Raw genomic sequence first — 17536 nt, 5'->3', positions numbered from 1 at the left:
GGCTGTGTCTTGCCTGGATGATCCCAAACCCTTGGGATCAGGATTTTGGGCAGGATTTTGGGCAGGACTTTGTGGGGAGAAATCCATGCTGGATTGGGAGTTTTGGAGGCCACAGCGTCTTTTGCTCCATTAGATCAATCATTTACCTGCCTCTGACCTTTGCTTCATTCCCTGCCCTGGGATGGGGGCACGGGGCTGGGGGCAATCTGGGGGTCACCAGAGTGGGGTGTCCCGCAGCATCCCTCTCCCTCCTGGATGCATCCCACCATCCCGGCTCCACTTGGCCCCTTTCTCCGCCGCGTGGGTCCCCGTGCAGGGCTGGGAAGGCGGCCCAGCGCCTCCAGGAGAAGGAGGAGGAGGAGGAGGAGGAGGAGGGGTGGGGAGAGGCCATGCCGGATCTTTGCCAGATGTGGGAAAGGAGAGAAGGGGGGACGCCTTTCCCGCTGTTTCCCAAACCTAGGGGGAACCCCGTTCCCCGACGCGCAGCCAGGGCAGGAATGGCCGGGATGCCACCACTCCCCCCAGCTGAACGGGACAACCTTGGGGTGAACCCAGGCCCCCCGTGTGGGTTTGGGGGGGAGTGGGTGGGTGCCGCTGGCGACCCCCCCCGCTCTCGCCCCCCTCCAATCCCGCATTGTTCCCGGCTCGGCGGGAGGAGGAGGAGCAGGGCCAAGGGCCAGCGGGAAGGCAGGCGGGAAGGCGGGCGCCGGGACGTGCTGGAGCCGCCTGTCATGTTGGTGGAGCTGCTCTTCCAGGCTGCCTGTGTGTCCCTGTTCCTCTCCAGCGGCCAGGGCAGGGTGTATCCCGCGAGGAAGAAGCCGGCCAGCTTTGCCGTGGAGAGGTAGCTGGATTCCCCCCTTTTCCTTCTCCCTCTTCCAGCTACACCTGGGATGGGCAGCCTGCCGAGCTCCGGCTACCCCTGCCTCCAGCTGCAGGAGGGCTTGGCCAGAGGGGTCCCAGCCGGAGGGGCTGGCACCCCACAATTCCCTCCCTCTTCCCGGGTCCAGGGGAGCATGACACTGCTCCCCGCATCCCTGTGCTTCTCCCCTCATCCCTGTCCTTCTCCCCACATCCCTGTCTTGCTCCCCGTGTCCCTGTCCAGCTGGGGGATGCTTCTCCCGTCACCGCGTGCTGGGATGTTCAGGATGGCTGGGAAGTGGTTGTCCCCTCTCTGTCCCACCTTATACTACCTTCCTCTGATCCGTGCCATGCTCTGCTTCCCGGTACGTGGGCACATCCTGACCAGTCTGGTTGTCCCCCTCTCCTCGCATTCCTGGGACCTTTGCTCCGTGCAGGGGGCTCAGGACAGGGTGGCCTTAGGCTCTGGTGTCCCACAGGCGTCGCGTGGGGCCCCACGTCTGCTTCCCAGGCTCCGGCAGCGGATGTTGTCCCGGCTGGATGCTGTCCCCAGGCAGCGGGAAGTGCACCCTGCGTGAGTATGGGGGTGTGGGGGGCTTGTGGGGGTCCTGTTCCCATTCCCAGAGCTCCTGTTCCCATTCCCACAGCGCTCTGCTCCTTCGGCTGTGGTGGTGGTTCCTGCATCGCTCCCAACCTTTGCATGTGCCCGGATGGAGAGCAGGGAATCACCTGCCCAGGTACCGAGAGAAGTGGCTATGCCGGATGCCATTCCCTCTCCACACCATAAATCCTAAGGGATGGAGATGGCCACAAACCCGTGGGCACCGTGCCCAACCGTCTTCCCTCTCCATGCCACAAATCCCAGCAGATGGAGGTGACTGTGGCTCCTTGTCACCTCTCCCTGGCACTGTCCCCATCCCTGGAGGATCCATGGAGTGGGATGGGAAGCAGGTGGTCCTGGGGTGGCATGGGTGCCCCGTGGACGCCATGTCGGTGTTCCAGAACCGCCGGGAACTTGCGGAGAGTACGGCTGCGACCTGTCCTGTAACCACGGTGGCTGCCAGGAGGTCGCCCGCGTGTGTCCTGTTGGCTTCTCCATGGCCGAGACGGCCAACGGCGTCCGCTGCACCGGTGAGCGGGAGTGGTATATCCTGATGGGAGTGGGGATCCCAGTGGTGCCCACACCCCAAATCTGACCGTTCCCTGTGTCCCCCTAGACATCGATGAGTGCCAGAGCGCGGCCTGCGAGGGGACGTGCGTGAACACGGAGGGCGGCTTCGCCTGCGAGTGCGGAGCTGGCCGGGAGCTCTCTGCTGACCGCCGCAGCTGCCGGGGTGCGTGGGGTCCCAGGGGGTGGCTTGGGCTCCTGAGGGATCCTGACCCTCATCCCAACCCCCAGACACGGATGAATGCCAGGCCACGCCGTGCCAGCACCGCTGCGAGAACAGCGTGGGCAGCTACCGCTGCTCCTGCCGGCCCGGATACCACCTCCACGGGAATCGGCATTCCTGCGTGGGTGAGCACCTGGATGGGGCTCTTCCCATCAGTACCGGGGGATGGAGGTGGCCCTGAGACCCTGAGCACTGTGCCACACCCCCTTCCCTCTCCACACCATGAATCCCAAGGGTAGAGGTGGTCACTGAGCCCCTGCATGTATGAGCACCAGGCTTAACCCTTATCCCTCTCCATGCCACAAATCCCAAGGGATGCAGGTGGCCATGAGCCTGGGGGCACTGTGCCAGACCCTCTTCCCTCATCATGCCACAAATCCCAAGGGTTGGAGGTGTCCATCAGCCCATGACTACAGTGCTGCCACCTCATCCTCTTCCGTGTGTGGGCCACACTAAGGACACATCCTGGTGCTCTTTCCTGGGCCACATCCCAGGGTGCAGCACCTCCTACCTCATTCCTATATCCCGCAGATGTGGATGAGTGCCGGCGGCCTGGCACGCGCCGCTCCTGCCAGCACAGCTGCCACAACATTCCCGGCAGCTTCCGCTGCTCCTGCCGCCCCGGATACCGGCTCAGCGCGGACAGGGTGTCCTGTGAAGGTATCTGTGTCCTTCTCCTGGCTGGAGGAACAGAGTGGGATGCTCCCATCTCCCTGCCTGCCCCAAGTGATGTCTCTGCCTTCCTGATTTCCTTCCTAGGGTACCCCAAATCTATCCTGGCCCCGTCGCCCATCCTGCAATCCCTGCAGCATCCACCCACCCTTGTCCTGCTCCCTCCTGGTTCTCACCTGCTCCCGAGGGGCTCCCCCTCTCCCCTCCTCTCTGTGGCAGCTCCTGGTACCCAATTCCCTCCCTCCTCCCCAACCCTGTCCCCTGAGCCATCCCCACATGCCATGGGAGCCCCCGGAACCTCCATCCCACCATCCCGTCGTTGCTGGCACCAGGGGATCTCTCGGGAGCCTGGCAGTCGCTGGACAGAGCCAGGCTGCCAGAGCTGCACCTGCCAGGTGAGCATCCCATCCTCCCACCCCTTCCCATGGTACCATCCCGACCTGGCATGAGCTACCACATGTCCTGGCAGGGGGGACAAGTCCTCTGTGACACCGTGAGCTGCTCTGTTCCCTGCTCCCACCCGCTTCCTGCTCCAGCTGGGGGTTGCTGCCCCACCTGCACGGGTGAGTCCCGACCCCCTGATCCCCTCAGTTCCCAGGATGGCCCCCCATGAATTCCCAGGGGGATGCCCCTGACCCCCATGGCTTGCAGGGTGCCTGCACGAGGGGGTGGCCAGGGCCGAGGGCGATGTCTTCTCCCCATCCGATGGGAATTGCACCATCTGCGTCTGCTTGGTGAGCTGGATTGGGATGAGAGAATGCCCCCTCATCCCTGGGAACCTCCCAGACCTGGAGACACTTACCCCTGGGAACCCTCATCCTGCATCCTGGCTCAACCATGGATTGGGATGCCCTGGAGCGGATGACACCCTCCCATCATCCCTCCATGGGGAATCAGGGTCCTCTTTCCCAGCCCCACACTCCCTTCCACAGGCCGGGAATGTCTCCTGCCTCTCCCCAGAATGTCCCCCAGGATCCTGCCCGAGCCCCTCTCCTGCTGACTGCTGCTCCTGCAATCCAGGTGATCCCAGGACTCCTAGTCTGGGGGTGTGAGGATCCCCGGGCTGTGCTGGGGGTTAGGGAAGAGCCGTGCTTGGCTCTCCAGCACCGCTCCTTCCCCTTTTCCCAGAAAAGTGCAATTTCCGGGGACGCACATATGCGCACGGAGCCCGGTTCAGCCTGGATGGGGACGACTGCACCACCTGTGTCTGCCAGGTGGGTCCTGGATGTCCCCACGCATGAAGATCTCCAGGGATACTCCAGTGCTTCCCAGCACCTGCTGGGGGCATCCCAGCTTGGCTCAGGGCTGATGGTAGGGACAGCAGGTGACCCATACCCCTGTTCCCAGGGAGGAGAGGTGGAATGTTCCTTCACTCCCTGCCCCATGCTGGATTGTCCCCAGCACCAGCGGCACCTGGGTCCCGGGCAGTGCTGCTCCACCTGCCGGGACCCTCCAGCCCCTGCCGGTGAGTCGGGATGAAGGACACAGCTGGGAATGGGCAGGGAGGGACAGGGAGAGGGATGAGGGGGAAAAGCTGGGGCAAACGGGAGTGGCATGGTATGGGAAGAACAGCTGGGAGAGAGGATCTGGGGGACACTTGGGGATGGGGAGAGTGGGATGTTGGGACATTTGGGGATGGGATGTGGGGAAGGGCAGGGTAGGATGAGGAGGAACAGCTGGAAACAGGGAGGGTGGGATGTGGGGGACACAGGTGGGATGTGGGGATACTTGATGATAGGAAGAGTGGGAGATGGGGAATACCTAGGAACAGGAAGAGTGGAATATAGGGAACCCCTGGGGACAGGAAGGGTAGGTTTTACAGGACAGCTGGGAACAGGGATCCTACCCAGGTTGCTTCCTGGATGACAATGGCGTGGAGTTTCCCGTTGGACAGATCTGGTCTCCAGGCGATCCCTGTGAGTTATGCATCTGCCAGGTGAATGAGAACCTGCTCTGCTTCATTCCCTCTTCCCTATCCCTGCCCCAGCGCACGGCTCCTGCTCCATTCCTGCCTTCAGGATGCCCGTGGCCTGGCAGGCCCCAAATCCCCCAAATCCAGTGGGTTTGGGAATCCCGAGGTGTCTGTCAGGGTGTTCCCGCCTGCAGGCAGACGGCTCCGTGAGCTGCCAGCGCACGGATTGTGTGGAGACGTGTCCTTATCCCATCCGCATTCCCGGGCAGTGCTGCCCCGACTGCTCCGCAGGTGAGGGCGCGCCCGGAATTCCGGGATTCTGAGCCGCCCGGGGACCGCCTGAGCCCCTCTCCCCGCAGGCTGCACCTACATGGGGAGGATCTTTTCCAACAACGAGACCTTCCCGTCGGCGCTGGATCCCTGCCTGAGCTGCATCTGCCTGGTGAGGGCTGGGCCGGGCATTCCCAGAGGATTTGCGGCTCCCGCCCCGTGGGCTGAAGCCCGGTTTTTGGCTCCGTTGCAGGGAAAAGCTCCGGGGGCGCTCCGGGGTTCCTAACGCCCGGCCCTCGGGGGTCTCTCCCGTCTCTCGCAGCTGGGCTCGGTGGCCTGCTCGCCTCTGGAATGTGCCATCGTGTGCTCCTACCCCTTCCACCCCGAGGGTCGGTGCTGCCCCATCTGTGAGGGTACGAGCTCGGGCGGGTCCCCAAAATCCCCCTGAACACCCCAAAATCTCCCCGAGCCCCCCAAAACCCCCTCTGGACCTTGGTCCCTGCAGACTGCAACTACCAGGGCAGGAAGGTGGAGAACGGCCAGAGCTTCATTCCCGAGGGACAGCCCTGTACCCGCTGCACCTGCCAGGTGAGACCTCCCGTCCATTCCCAGGGGATGCCCGTGTCTGTGGTGCCTGTGCCAGTGTCATTGGATCCCAGCAAGGGCTGGCTGATCCCTGTTTTTCCAGCTTGGAGAGGTGAGCTGTGAGGAGAGGCCATGCCCCCGCTCCTGCTCTGAGCCCCATACACTGCCTGTGGGCTGCTGCCCATCCTGCCCAGGTAATGGGATCCCCGGATCCATCCCCGGGCACTTGGATGTGCCCTCTCTGGACTGGGGGTCCTGGGAAAGAGGTGGGTGCTGACCAAAATCCTCCCTCTGTCAGCCACAGACATCCGGCTCCTGCTGCAGGGCAGTGACCTGTCCCCATCCTCATCCCCATCCTCATCCCACTCTCCATCCTCGCCCCCATTCTCATCCCAGTCCCCAGTCCCTGAAGATTCACCCCCTGGCACCCCTCAACACCTCCGCTACCGCCTGGCCCAGCTCCTGCTTCCCACCACACACCCCCTTGGCCCCTCTCCAGGGATTTGGGGTGCTGGGAAGCCCCCTCTGACCACTCCAAGTCCCTCTGGATACCCCTTGGCACCCGCTGTGCCCCCCGACCCCCTCTGTGAGGCCACAGCCCCCCCCGATCCCACGGGCAGCCCTGAGGTTCAGGGATCCCCAGGCAATGAGGATCTCTCTGCGGTGCCATCGGACATTCCCAGGTTCCAGGTGCCAGGTGTGCCTGGAACGCCGTGAGGAGGAGAAGGAGGATGAAGGAAAGGAGGAAAAGGGGGTCTGCAGGACCAGCAGGCCTGGCCCTGGGGAGGGAGAAGCTGTCCCCCTGCCACCAATAAAGTCACTCTGGTATTTATTCCCTGTCCCCTCATCCCTGCACCCACCAGCATGTGGAGCCCTGGGGCTTGTTCTCTGGGAATTTTGGGATGATTGGTTTCCCAGGATGACGAGGGCAGTGCTGGAGGTGTTCAGCCCCCTCACCCTGAGTGGGGTTTGGGGACAGGAGGGACATGTCCTGCCCCAGGTCCCCAAGGCTGGGAGCTCTTCAGGGATGAGCAGAGCCACATCCAGGCTCCCATCCTTGGGGCACAGGGACTTCCTTGGTGGGTGCAGCTGAGGGTGGCAGCAGGGACACAGCACATTCCCAGAGATGTGTTGGCCTTTCTCAGAGAGACACGGCACAGGGGGGCTTCTCCACACCTTTATTATCCTCGGTGGTGGCAGGAGCACCAGGAAAGGGACAAGCCCTGCCAGCCACCGAGTTGGGAACACCTGGGATTCCCATCCCAGCTCAGGGCAGCCGGGACAGCCCCACCTTGTTGTTGGCCCTGTCGAAGATGACGTAATACTCCCGGATAAAGACATCCCCCAGGATCCAGAGCTCGCCCTCCTCCGTGGGCGCATCCATGCCTTGCAATCCCAGGGTGCAGTACCCATTACTCTGCTCCAAGGACATGGAAGGGGGTGGTCACCAGCTGTTGGATCCCTCCCTCTATCCCCACAAACCCATTCCCAGTGGGATGCTCACCCTTAACACGTAGGCTCTGGGCGGCACTGGGAATTTTTTGCCATTGATATGGAAGATGAGGTTGGGAAGGTTGCTGATGGCCTCACAGCTGATCTAGGAAGGAGGACATGGCAGGTTAGCGGCCATTCCAGCTGGGATCAAATGTCCTAGGGAGCATCCTGAGGCCTCACCTCACCACTGGAGCTAGCACCAAAGTGTGTCATGAGGGTCCGGAAGGCCCGGATAGGAACAGCCAACAGAGTGGTTCCTGTATCCACGATGGCCTGGCATCCCGAGGAACAGGCCACCGGAGTCCCGCTGATGGAGACACTGGGAAGAGGGATGCAGGGTGAGCCTGGACTCCCCAAAACAAAAACACCAGCTTGAGGGCAGGGAATACTGGGAATACCTCTCCATGGTGATCTGCCAGTAGGTTTCAGCAGAGAGCGGGATCCAGGAGATGCCTTCGGTGGTGTAGTAGGGATCGATGGCACCAAAGAGGACAAAGCTCCCACCTTGGCTATCTCTGGAAAGGGAGATCCATTTGGGGTGGTTCCCAGCCCACCAACACCTCCATTCCCACTGGAAAATGGGGCCAGTGTGAGGGAAAAGGGAGAAATCCTCAGCAGCTTTGGCTGGGATTTACCTGCTCAGGTAGACAGAAAAAAGATTCCTATCCACGAGGTTTTCCATTATCATGTTGTCAAAGACAGGGGTGGCTCCAGAGGAGGCAATGCTTGGGAATGCCAATCCCAGGATGCCGTCAAAGGGGGTGTAGTAGAAGAAATCCCCTGGCTCTGTCTCAGCCAGCCCAAAAATCTGGTTGCGGACATTGATGCCAGCAACCTGGGAGAAAAGAGACAGATGTGGATTGGGCACCATCCCATGGGATCCCATGGGATGAGGGGGCTGGAGCGCCTGGCCGTACATTGACGATGTCGTATCCCAGGACTCCGGTCATGCTTCCCGTGCCGTAGGCGATAAACAGGGTGTCATTGGTGCTGAGGAACGTGGAGGATTCCGCAGGATTGAAGCGGTGGTGATTCCCTGTGGGAGTGGGAAGGACAGTGACTACCTGTGATTTGTCCCCTGGGAAAGACTGGGCAGAGCCATGGAGGATTCCCAAAGGACATATTCCAGACTCATTCCAGACACCTACTGCAGGCTGGGCTGGAGCAGAAGACCGAGGGAACCCAGAGGTTGGAGGAGCCGGTGTCAAAGACCACGGTGAATTCCTGGGGTGGGGTCCCAATGGAGATGGTGCCAAAGTACTCTTCCTGTTGGAATGGGATTGGGAAGGGGTTAAGGGGATGGGGAAAGGAGAATGGATAAGGGGCTAATGGAATAAGTTACAGGGATGGGGAAGAGACTAGTGGAATGGATAACAGGCCACTGGGATGGGGAAGGAGCCAGTGTCCCCCTGTGCTTCCTGATCCCAGTTCCCAATCCCAGCCCCTCACATCCATATAGTTCTCCAGGGGCTCCACCGCAATGCCTGGGAAATACTTGGCAGCCAGGTTGTAAGGATGCTGCTCCAGGTAACTCTCCAGCAATCCCTGCTCCTGCAGCCTCTGCCGCAGCGACTTCATCTTCCTCAGGGGCACCCTGCGGACAGGGACCAGGATGCATCACCAGGATGCGCCATTGGGATCACCCCGCATCCCACATCCCTGTTTTGGGGACCCCCTGGGGCTCACCTGGTCTGGAAGCCCTGGGCCAGGCCCACCAGGGCAAGGAGCAGGAGCAACTTCATGGTGGGAGCTCACGGAAAATGTGCCTCCGATCCCGGCCCCGCTCCTTATATCCTGGCTCCGATGTTTGGCCGGAGGCCCCGATAAGAAAGGCAAACTGCTCCTGGGATGGTTATCAAAACGTCCTTAAGGAAGGGGAGGGGGAATGTTAAGCCGGGGGATCCCCCTATTCCTGGGGGGGATTCAGGCCACAGGTATGTTGGGATGGGTGGAAAGCACTCCTGGTTATTCTGTGGAAGCTGGTGGGAATGCAGGGTTGTTTGTACCCTGAACCCTCTAATTCCTTGCTGGAGGGTGTGAGCCAGATGCTTCCAGGAATGGGGTAGCCACAGCTTCCCTGGGATTTCCATTCCCAGGAATGCCTCACCACCCTCACAAGAAAGAATTTCTTCCCAATATCCCATCTAAACCTGTCCTCAGCTAGGAGGAAGCCATTCCCAATTGTTCTGTCACTCCAGGTTCTTTTCCAAGTCCGTCTCCAGCTCTCCTGGAGCTCCTTAAAGTGCTGGAAGAGGTTCCAAGGTCTCTCCATATCCTTCTCCTCTTGCCAAGGCTCCATGACGAATTTTCAGGCTACCAGGTCTAGATTTTCCGTTCTGGGAATCAGCCAAGGCTTTTTCCTTTCCAGCCCCCTACAACACATCCCATCCTCCTTTCTTTTTCCTCAGGGATAATCTGGTGCTCCATCCCTCTTTTCCCAACATTCCCCATCCAGGTTCTTCTTCATTTCACTCCCCCAGTGCAACCTAGCATCATATCCTCAGATTCTTCTATCATTCCGAGCTGGGATGGGGTCAATCCCAAGGGAGGAATGCCAGCTCCAGCCTTAGGGAGCCTTTGATCTCCTCCAGGGCAAGGTGACCGTTCCAGGAGCCATGGATCCAGCACGTGGTGACGTGACCAAAGCCAAGTTGCCCAATCCCACTCCTGTGACCTTCATCCAGAGGCATCCAGAGCTTGGCTTTCCCCCAGCTCGTCCCAGTTTTCCCCCGGTTCAGAGACTTTGGATGTGGGAATGGAGTGACAGGAGAAGGGGAATGGCTCCAAACTGGAAAACAGGATATTGGGAAGAACCTCTTACTTGTGAGGCTGGTGAGGCCCTGGAATGGATTTCCCAGAGAAGCTGTGGCTGCCCCATCCCTGGAAGTGTCCAAAGTCAGGCTGGAGAAACCAACCTGGAATGTGGCCCTGCAGATTTTGTAGTTACCAAGTTTTCCTCCTTTTTTGGCCAAAACAGTAGAGAAAACAAAAATACGAAGTTTTCCCAGAGCTATTTATCCATTGAATTCCCAGAACTGCCATCCCTGGGGATAAGGATTCCTGTTTTCTCAACGGGTAAAAAACCACATTTGCCCAGTTATGGGAAGTTCTAGGACAAGCTTATTGTGCTGCTGGTAAATCCCACCAAAGCAGAACAATGGGATCCAACAGGGGTGGATTTTTGGATGGATGATATCCACAGAAGGAAGAAGCTGTGGAATTCAGGACTGGGAAAAAAATGGGAATTGTTATTTAGCACTAATTAAATCCAGAATAAAATCTGGGAGGATGGAAAAATATCCCCTTTTAGGGCATGAAATGGCTTCCAGGGAGAGAAATCCTGATTTTCTCAACCTTGGTGGGAAATGGAGGGCATGAGATGCTGGATCCTGGAATAATTCATCCAGGTGCTGGGAGCTCACTGGATGGGAGCAGGTGGCCTCCCTGCCACAGCTTTCCTTGGCACCAGAGGGCACCACAGCATGCAGAGATCCCAAAAACCCCCAGCTGGAAAGATGGATCAGGAAGCTTTCCCTCCTGGATGATGCAGCCGGGGCTGGGTGAGGATTCCCAGGCAATAAAACCCTCCCAGAATTTAGGCTTTTACAGGGAAAATTCAGATTTTTCATTTTGTTAAAAATTAACAAAATGTGTTTCCACATTTGGATGTGGAAACACCCCTTGGGATGAATTTAACTTCCATGGGAATCACCCTCTGGATCAAACAGGGATTTTCCAGGCTTTTGGGACATCAAAACTCGTTCTGACAAAACTTCCTTAATTTTATCTCTGCAGCCTCCCCAAAAAAATTCCCCTTATGGAAACAGAGCTTTTCTTGGAAATGGATTCATGAAGTCAACTTTTCCAGGCCCTGTTCCCAGTTTTTCTTGTCCCTTCCCTAAAGGCTTTTATCACCCGGGTGCTTTATCGGAGCTGTCAGATGAAAGGAGGGAAATCTGACGCTCCCGAGGTGTCAGATTTCCGGGATTGGATTAAAAATATTTAATTAACTTATCAAGGAAGCCCAGGGATGTTGGCTGGTCCTCGTGGGAATGGAATTTTGCAGAACAGGACCTCAGGGTGCTCAGGTCACCTTTTCCTACCTGCTGTGGGTGATTTTGACTGGGATTAAGATGCTATCCAAGGGAAAAAAACATGTGGAACCATCTTTTGTGGAAATTAAGGACACTAATGAGCAGCTAGTGGGAATATTCTTCCAAAACCACCTGTTTATCCCAAATTTATTTCTGGATAACACTTTTAAATGGGTATTTTCCCATTTCTTCCGTGCAAATCCAAACACAATTTTCCCTCTCCTCAAACCTTATGTTTTAATATAAAATGTTAATTAAACATTTTCCAGCTTTTCCAGGTCTGTGGAAACTGCTCCGAAAGAAGCCTGGAAAATGTTTTTTCTCTTTGGCAAGTCAAGTCCCTTTGCTTTCCCATGGCACTGGGTTATCAGCCACACTGGGAACAAATTGTCCTTGATTTACCCGGAATTATTTGGGATCATATGACTCCCATTTGTTACACAACAGCTCTCAGGTGATGGGGTCGCAGGTGCCTCTCCCAGATCCCAGCACTTCTGGAACAGCTGGGTGACCTTGCCCAGACTTCCAACGTCTCCCGAAGGAGCAGAAATCGCGGAGCTTGTGAAAAATGCATATTTTATGATTGGCTTTTCGCAAATATTGAATTGAATACTATATGTATTATGTTATATTGATTAGAAGCGCTGTATTAACATTTTAATAGTATGGCAAATGTAGTTTTGTAGTTAAAATAGAACCTATGTATGTGGGGTTTTTTTTTACCAGCTCAAGCAAGAGATGAGATAATGAAGAAACTTCACACAGAGATGACAGTGATGGGGGCCCATAAAGAATTACTGCCTCCTTATCGGAAAAGACAAACATTCTTCCACCTTCTCTCCGTCTGTATGGAACCACCAGGATTAAGGGGAAGAAGTTGACAAAAATCAGAAAAGTTCTTAATTGGCAAGGAATTTATGCATCATGTATGAGATGTATGAATATGCACCAGGCTGTTGCTTTTAAAGATTCCTTTGTCCACAAGGCATGCTTATCGGGCTTAAGTGCCCGAGAGCATCCGGACGTCCGTAATTCTCTGCTTTTTATTGTCTTGTAATTGTCCTAACTCTAAATTTTTATTACAGTAATTGCATTACTATTTTTATGACTATTTTATTATTATTAAACTTTTAAAATTTTAAAAACCAAGTGATTGGCGTTTTTCACAGAGCTCTTCCCCTACCTCATCCTTGCTTGGGTTTTGGGAATGTGGAATTACAGGTGGAAAATGGAGCATTTTCCAAGCATGTTTTGGAAAAGTTGGATTTGTGGAGTGGCTGATGGGACTGGAGCTTTCTCAGGAATATTCCTGTGTCATGCAAGGAGGAGCTAACCAGGTATTCCAGAGGAATTTGCTTTGATCCAGCTGGAAGAACCCGACATTTTAATTAATTTTTGGGATATTGCCGAGGTCTGTATATGCTTCCTAAACCACTTCCAACCTGGCCTTGGACACTTCCAGGTATGGGGCAACTGCAGCTTCTCTGGTGTGAAAAATGCAGATTATATGGCTCTACGCAGATATTTACTATATGTTTTATGCTAGGTTGGAAAGTTATGCTGTAGTAACATTTTAATAATATAGTAAATGTAGTTTTGTAATTGAAATTAAGCTTTAGTAGTTAAAATAGAAAATAGGTGTGTGTGGTATTCTTTTTGCTCAAGAGAAGGAGAAGATAATCAAGAAATTCTTCACACAGAGATAACAATTACAAAAACCCCTAAATCTTCCAGAGGAGAGGAATTTATGGCTTTCCTTATCAACAAAAAACCGAACTTCTCCAAACTCGACTTAGACTTCAAGGCGCCTGGGATTAACAGGAATTCCTCAACAAGTACCGGACGAATTTCTTGTTTTAAATAAAAATATGCATATTCATGAAGTGATTTGTGTATGCAACAGGTTACCCCTCTTAAGGAGGGAATTCTTTTTTATCGGGGTCCTTCTCCTGGCTCACTTTTGTCCAGAGAGAGGTACCCAGCCCGGGCTGTAACTTTTTGCTGTTATTGTCTTTTTAATTGTCCTAACTCTAACTGTTTAATCTTTATTACTTTACTTGTATTAATTTTTTTTCTTTTCAATTTATTTTTAGTAAACTTTTATAAATTTTTAAAACAAGTGATTGGCGTTTATAACATCTGGGCACCTCGTTTTGCCACCCTCACAGGGAAGGATATATTCCCGACATCCAACTTAAACCCGCCCTGCGTCCATACGAAGCCTGTCCCCCTTTCCCTATCGCTCCACGCCCTTCTCCAAAACCCCTCTCCGGCTCTCCCGGAGCCCCTTGCACCCCGGAAACACGAAGGATATAATTCCTAGAGCAGCTACAGCTCGGGGAGAGCCCCGCGGGTAGCCAAAGAGCGATTATTGATTAAAAAATGCCATTAAATTGATCCGCGCTCCCGCCCCCCCCAACATGGCGGCGCTGGGCGGAACCATCCCCCTCACGGCCGAGGGGGGGGGCGCTCCTCCCACCCCGCCCGCGTTAGCCCCGCCCACTTCCGGTTTACACCGGAAGCCGGAAGCTGCGGCGACCGGAGGGTCGCGGTGGCGCCTTGGTGAGTCCGGGGGAGGGCCGGGAATGGGAATAACGGGAATAACGGGAATAACGGCGGGATAACGGCGATAATGGCGCTGCTCCCGCCACGGCGTTCGCTGCAGCCCCGCAAGTGGGCAGCCCTTTGCGTCCACTTTCCTGAGCGCCTGTGGATGCTTCCCAGACCCCACCCCAAGCTTTCCCAGCCCCACCGTTAAATCCCGCTTCTCCCTCTCAAACGCCGCGAAACTTAACTAATATCCCCTAAAAGACCCCAATCAGGTGATTTCTGGCCCACACCTGCAGCGCGGGATTTAATTCCCAGTTTTTCCCTCGGACAGGTTTATCGGGATCGTGGGTTGGGCAACCCTGAGCCACAGCGTGGCTCTTGCGGCATTCCCGGTGTAATATCCTTGGGATGTTCCACCTGGATGAGAGGTAGAAGAGCTTGGAGTGAATAGGAGAGCGCAGGTGTGTTGTGTTTCCTTGGTTTTTAGGGCTTTCCCACATTATTCCATCCCACCTCTTGGAATTTACACCACACACGGGATACTTGCTAAACATATCAGACAGCTGGGAATACTTGGGATAAATCATGGATATGGTGCAGGAAGTCCATAATTTCCCTGATCTTTTTGTTAATTTCACTGAATTGCCTGGCAGGAGGGTGGAATTAGATGATCCCTAAAGTCCTTCCCAACCCTGTGGGCATGGTGGGATATGGTCGGATCCCAATTCCCTTGCTGGGATGGCATGGAGACTGGAATGAGGTGGATTCTGGAATGGGATGGAGACATTCAGCTGGAATTTGCAAGTCGGGGCTGTGGGTGGATTTTTCCTTGACAAAACAGTCTGGGACACACAGAATTCCATCCAAATAGGCTAGGGAGAGGGGGAAAATCTTTTCCCAAGCAGGAGTTGTGGGAATGTTGTTTCTCCCTCTCAGTTAATGGAACCTAGTGCAGCTGCTCCGAGGGCTTTAACAACCCTGAATTTTAGTTGGAAGCCTATTCCCAGCTGGATCTGGGAATTTATTTGCCTCTTTTTCCACGTGCCAGGAATCTGGGAGGATGGATACGCTGAGGAACCGGACAGTGGAGGAGCTCCGGGAGCTGCAGGAGGATTCCCAGGAGATCGAACGCTTGGCTCTGGAATCCCAGGAGGTTTGTGCCAGGAGGTGGCTCCGGGGTGTCCTTGTCCCCTTCCCGTGCTCACCATCCCAAATTCCATAGGTTCAGGAGCTCCAGCTGGAAAGGGAGATGGCCCTGGCTGCCAACCGGAGCTTGGCCGAGCAGAACCTGAAATTCCAGGTGCCGCTGGAGACGGGACGCAGCGACCTCTCCAAGAAATACCAGGAGCTGCAGGAGCTGGCTGGCAGGTGCAGGGAGCAAAAGGAAAAGCTGGGTGAGCACTGGCATCTTTGCCCAGGAAGGATTCTGCTTCCTGGAAAACTGATATCCCTCTTTTTTCCAGCAGCTGGAGAGAGCGAGGATTTTACTCCTCTTGGATTTCCCTCTTTCCATCAGCAGTTCCCAAGTCCTTTCCTGTGGGCTCTTTGCTGGTTTTTCCCTGGTTTCTGTTCTGCGATAGTGATTTTTTCTTTCCCCCTTTGTTATTCCCAGAGAAATTCTCGGCAGCGCTGCAGCCTCAGACTTTGCTGGATCTCCTCCAGGTGGAAAGCCAGAAGATTGAAGAGGAATCTGAGGTGAGTTTAGGGCTTGAATCCATTGGGAATTCCAGTGATTCATCCTCAAAGACTTGCAATTAAGCCTAGTCCCTAAAATCATTGATTATCTTTGGAGTCTCTTGGGTTTTCTCCAAAGAAATGGATCCATCCTTGTTTGTGTGTGGGTGTTGCTCCTTGGGATGTGGCTGGGAGAGACCTAAATCAGGATTTTAGGGAAGAGGAGCAGAGGGGTTGCAGGGCTGGAGCAGAGGGATGCAGGAATGAGCCCAAGGCTGTTCCTCTCTTCCAGAAAATGGCTGAGAAATTCCTGGAGGGCGAGGTGCCCCTGGAGACATTCCTGGAGCAGTTTTCCGGGATGAGGAAGTTGTCCCACCTGCGCCGGGTCCGAGTGGAAAAGCTGCAGGAGATCGTGAGGAAGTCGGAGGGATCCCAGGAGCGCACCAGGGACTCTCAGCCCCCTCCTCCTCCTCCTCCTCCTCACGTTCCCACGGATCCACCAAAACCCTTCCCATCGGGATCTCCGGCCTTCCCTCTGCCCTACAGCTCGGCTCCGACCCTTCCGCCCGGCCCCACTGCCCATGGAGCGCTTCCTCCAGCCCCTTTCCCGGGATCTCCGGTCACTGTGGGACACGTGGCTTCCTCCCAGCCCAGCTCCCAATCCACCTTTCCCTACCCACTTGCTCCAGCTCCCGGATATCCGGCGGCTTCCGCTGCCGACTCTGCGCCGGGGTATCCCAAATCCACCTCGGGAGGCTTTTCCTGGTCTCCGTCCCGGGGCCCACCACAGCCCTTGCCCTATCCCGCTCCCCATCCCTCTCCTCCCCCTGCCAGACCAGGATACTCTCCCTACATCCCACCTGGACCAGGGAGACCTCAGTGTCCGTACCCCACTCAGCCCCCTCTCCCAAATTTCCCGATCCCAACGCAGGCTCCCTATCCTGGGCCTCCCCCACCCTTTGGATACCCCCCACCTCCAAACTCTCAGGGTCCTTCCTGGCCTGGATACTAATCCAGGACTTCTGGGGAGCATCCTGTGCTGATTCCTCCTTCTTTTGGGGACTGAGGAAGAGGAGGGATTCCAGTGTTGCTCCTGGATCCGTCGGTGCAAAGGAATTACACGGGAGAAGTCACGGCTCCGGAGGTCGGAGCGAGAGGCAGAGCCAGACCAGCAGAAATCTGGAGAGGAGAAACCTCTAGGGAAACCTTGGAGCACCTTCCAGTGCCTAGAGGGGCTCCAAAAGAAGTGGACAAGGACTTGGACACAGACTTGGAGTGATGGGATAATGGGGAATGGCTTCACGCTGTCAAAGCGTGGGTTTAGATGGGATTTTGGGAAGGAATTCTTCCCTGTGATGGTCGTGAGGCCCTGGAATGGATTCCCCAAGGAAGTCATGGCAGCTCCATCCCTGGAAATATCCGAGGCCAGGTTGGACAGGGCTTGGAGCAAGTGGAAAGGGATTGGAAGTGGCTGATCCCTGAGATCCCTTTTCACCCAAACCATTCCAGGGCTGTCAGTGGGAGCTGGTGATTCCCACCTGGGCCTGGGCAGCCTTCAGTATTCCCGACCTCCTGTGTGGTTTTTCGGGCTCCTCACATCTCCCTTCTCAGGAAACACTTGGAAACACTTGGAGGGAATGACAAACGATGGAAACGGGATTTGCTTTGCTCAGCACTTTATCCTTCAAATCCTGCCTGTATCCCTTTAAGTTATTTATAAGGAACAGTTACTAATGGACTAGGATGAGGGAATGATGGAAGCAATTCCATCCCTGGGATTAATTAGAGTAATAAAACTGGATGAATTAATTGCACTTCGGAGTCATGGCCCTGCTTGCTTTGGGAAACAACAGAACATCTGGATAAGGATTGGTCCCTTTATCCCTTCCTGGCATCCAACTTCTTTTGGATCCCATCACTGAAATCTTTCACCTCCTCCCCGAACCATCTTCAAGCCTGCCTAAATTCCTGCATTTCTTGCATTTATCCCTGGGATAAAAACCAGGGAAAAAGGTGTTTCCCTGTCTCGCTTTTCC

At 55.5% G+C, this 17536-nt stretch overlaps 3 protein-coding genes across 7 annotated transcripts; 2 read left to right on the top strand and 1 right to left on the bottom strand.

Moving 5' to 3' along the window:
- Window positions 1-79: 79 nt before the first annotated feature.
- Window positions 80-6520, top strand: VWCE (von Willebrand factor C and EGF domains). Of its 4 annotated transcripts, none has more exons than XM_068194403.1 (20): window positions 86-841; window positions 1338-1432; window positions 1506-1595; window positions 1861-1989; window positions 2076-2192; window positions 2258-2374; window positions 2781-2909; window positions 3009-3316; window positions 3391-3484; window positions 3573-3655; window positions 3854-3941; window positions 4026-4135; window positions 4269-4386; window positions 4772-4857; window positions 5028-5124; window positions 5193-5275; window positions 5426-5516; window positions 5609-5691; window positions 5792-5882; window positions 5987-6520. In XM_068194403.1, the coding sequence occupies exons 1-20, from the start codon at window positions 390-392 to the stop codon at window positions 6403-6405; spliced, it is 2880 nt and encodes a 959-aa protein (XP_068050504.1). In that variant the 5' UTR covers window positions 86-389; the 3' UTR covers window positions 6406-6520. The 4 variants fall into 4 exon arrangements, 3 of the variants coding, with proteins under 3 accessions (XP_068050504.1, XP_068050505.1, XP_068050506.1); XM_068194404.1 differs by having other exon boundaries at window positions 87-841; window positions 4050-4135; XM_068194405.1 differs by having other exon boundaries at window positions 706-841; window positions 1296-1432.
- Window positions 6521-6852: 332 nt separating this feature from the next.
- On the bottom strand, window positions 6853-9260 carry LOC137476256 (pepsin A-like). The gene is made up of 9 exons (XM_068194415.1): window positions 8869-9260; window positions 8632-8776; window positions 8331-8448; window positions 8100-8218; window positions 7818-8017; window positions 7581-7697; window positions 7363-7501; window positions 7193-7285; window positions 6853-7105 (listed from the first exon to the last, which is right to left on the bottom strand). The coding sequence occupies exons 1-9, from the start codon at window positions 8922-8924 to the stop codon at window positions 6956-6958; spliced, it is 1137 nt and encodes a 378-aa protein (XP_068050516.1). The 5' UTR covers window positions 8925-9260; the 3' UTR covers window positions 6853-6955.
- Window positions 9261-12559: 3299 nt separating this feature from the next.
- VPS37C (VPS37C subunit of ESCRT-I) lies at window positions 12560-17314 on the top strand. Of its 2 annotated transcripts, none has more exons than XM_068194376.1 (6): window positions 12560-12738; window positions 14158-14287; window positions 14875-14979; window positions 15049-15220; window positions 15439-15521; window positions 15793-17314. In XM_068194376.1, exons 3-6 carry the CDS (start codon window positions 14887-14889, stop codon window positions 16510-16512), a joined length of 1068 nt encoding a protein of 355 aa, XP_068050477.1. In that variant the 5' UTR covers window positions 12560-12738; window positions 14158-14287; window positions 14875-14886; the 3' UTR covers window positions 16513-17314. The 2 variants fall into 2 exon arrangements, with proteins under 2 accessions (XP_068050477.1, XP_068050476.1); XM_068194375.1 differs by lacking the exon at window positions 12560-12738 and adding an exon at window positions 13773-13838.
- The last annotated feature ends 222 nt before the right edge of the window (window positions 17315-17536 follow it).

Source organism: Anomalospiza imberbis, chromosome 6, assembly GCF_031753505.1.
Source record: "Anomalospiza imberbis isolate Cuckoo-Finch-1a 21T00152 chromosome 6, ASM3175350v1, whole genome shotgun sequence".
Lineage (NCBI taxonomy): Eukaryota > Metazoa > Chordata > Aves > Passeriformes > Viduidae > Anomalospiza > Anomalospiza imberbis.
Note: the sequence above shows the minus strand (reverse complement) of the source record. Positions and strands in the feature narration are given on the sequence as shown.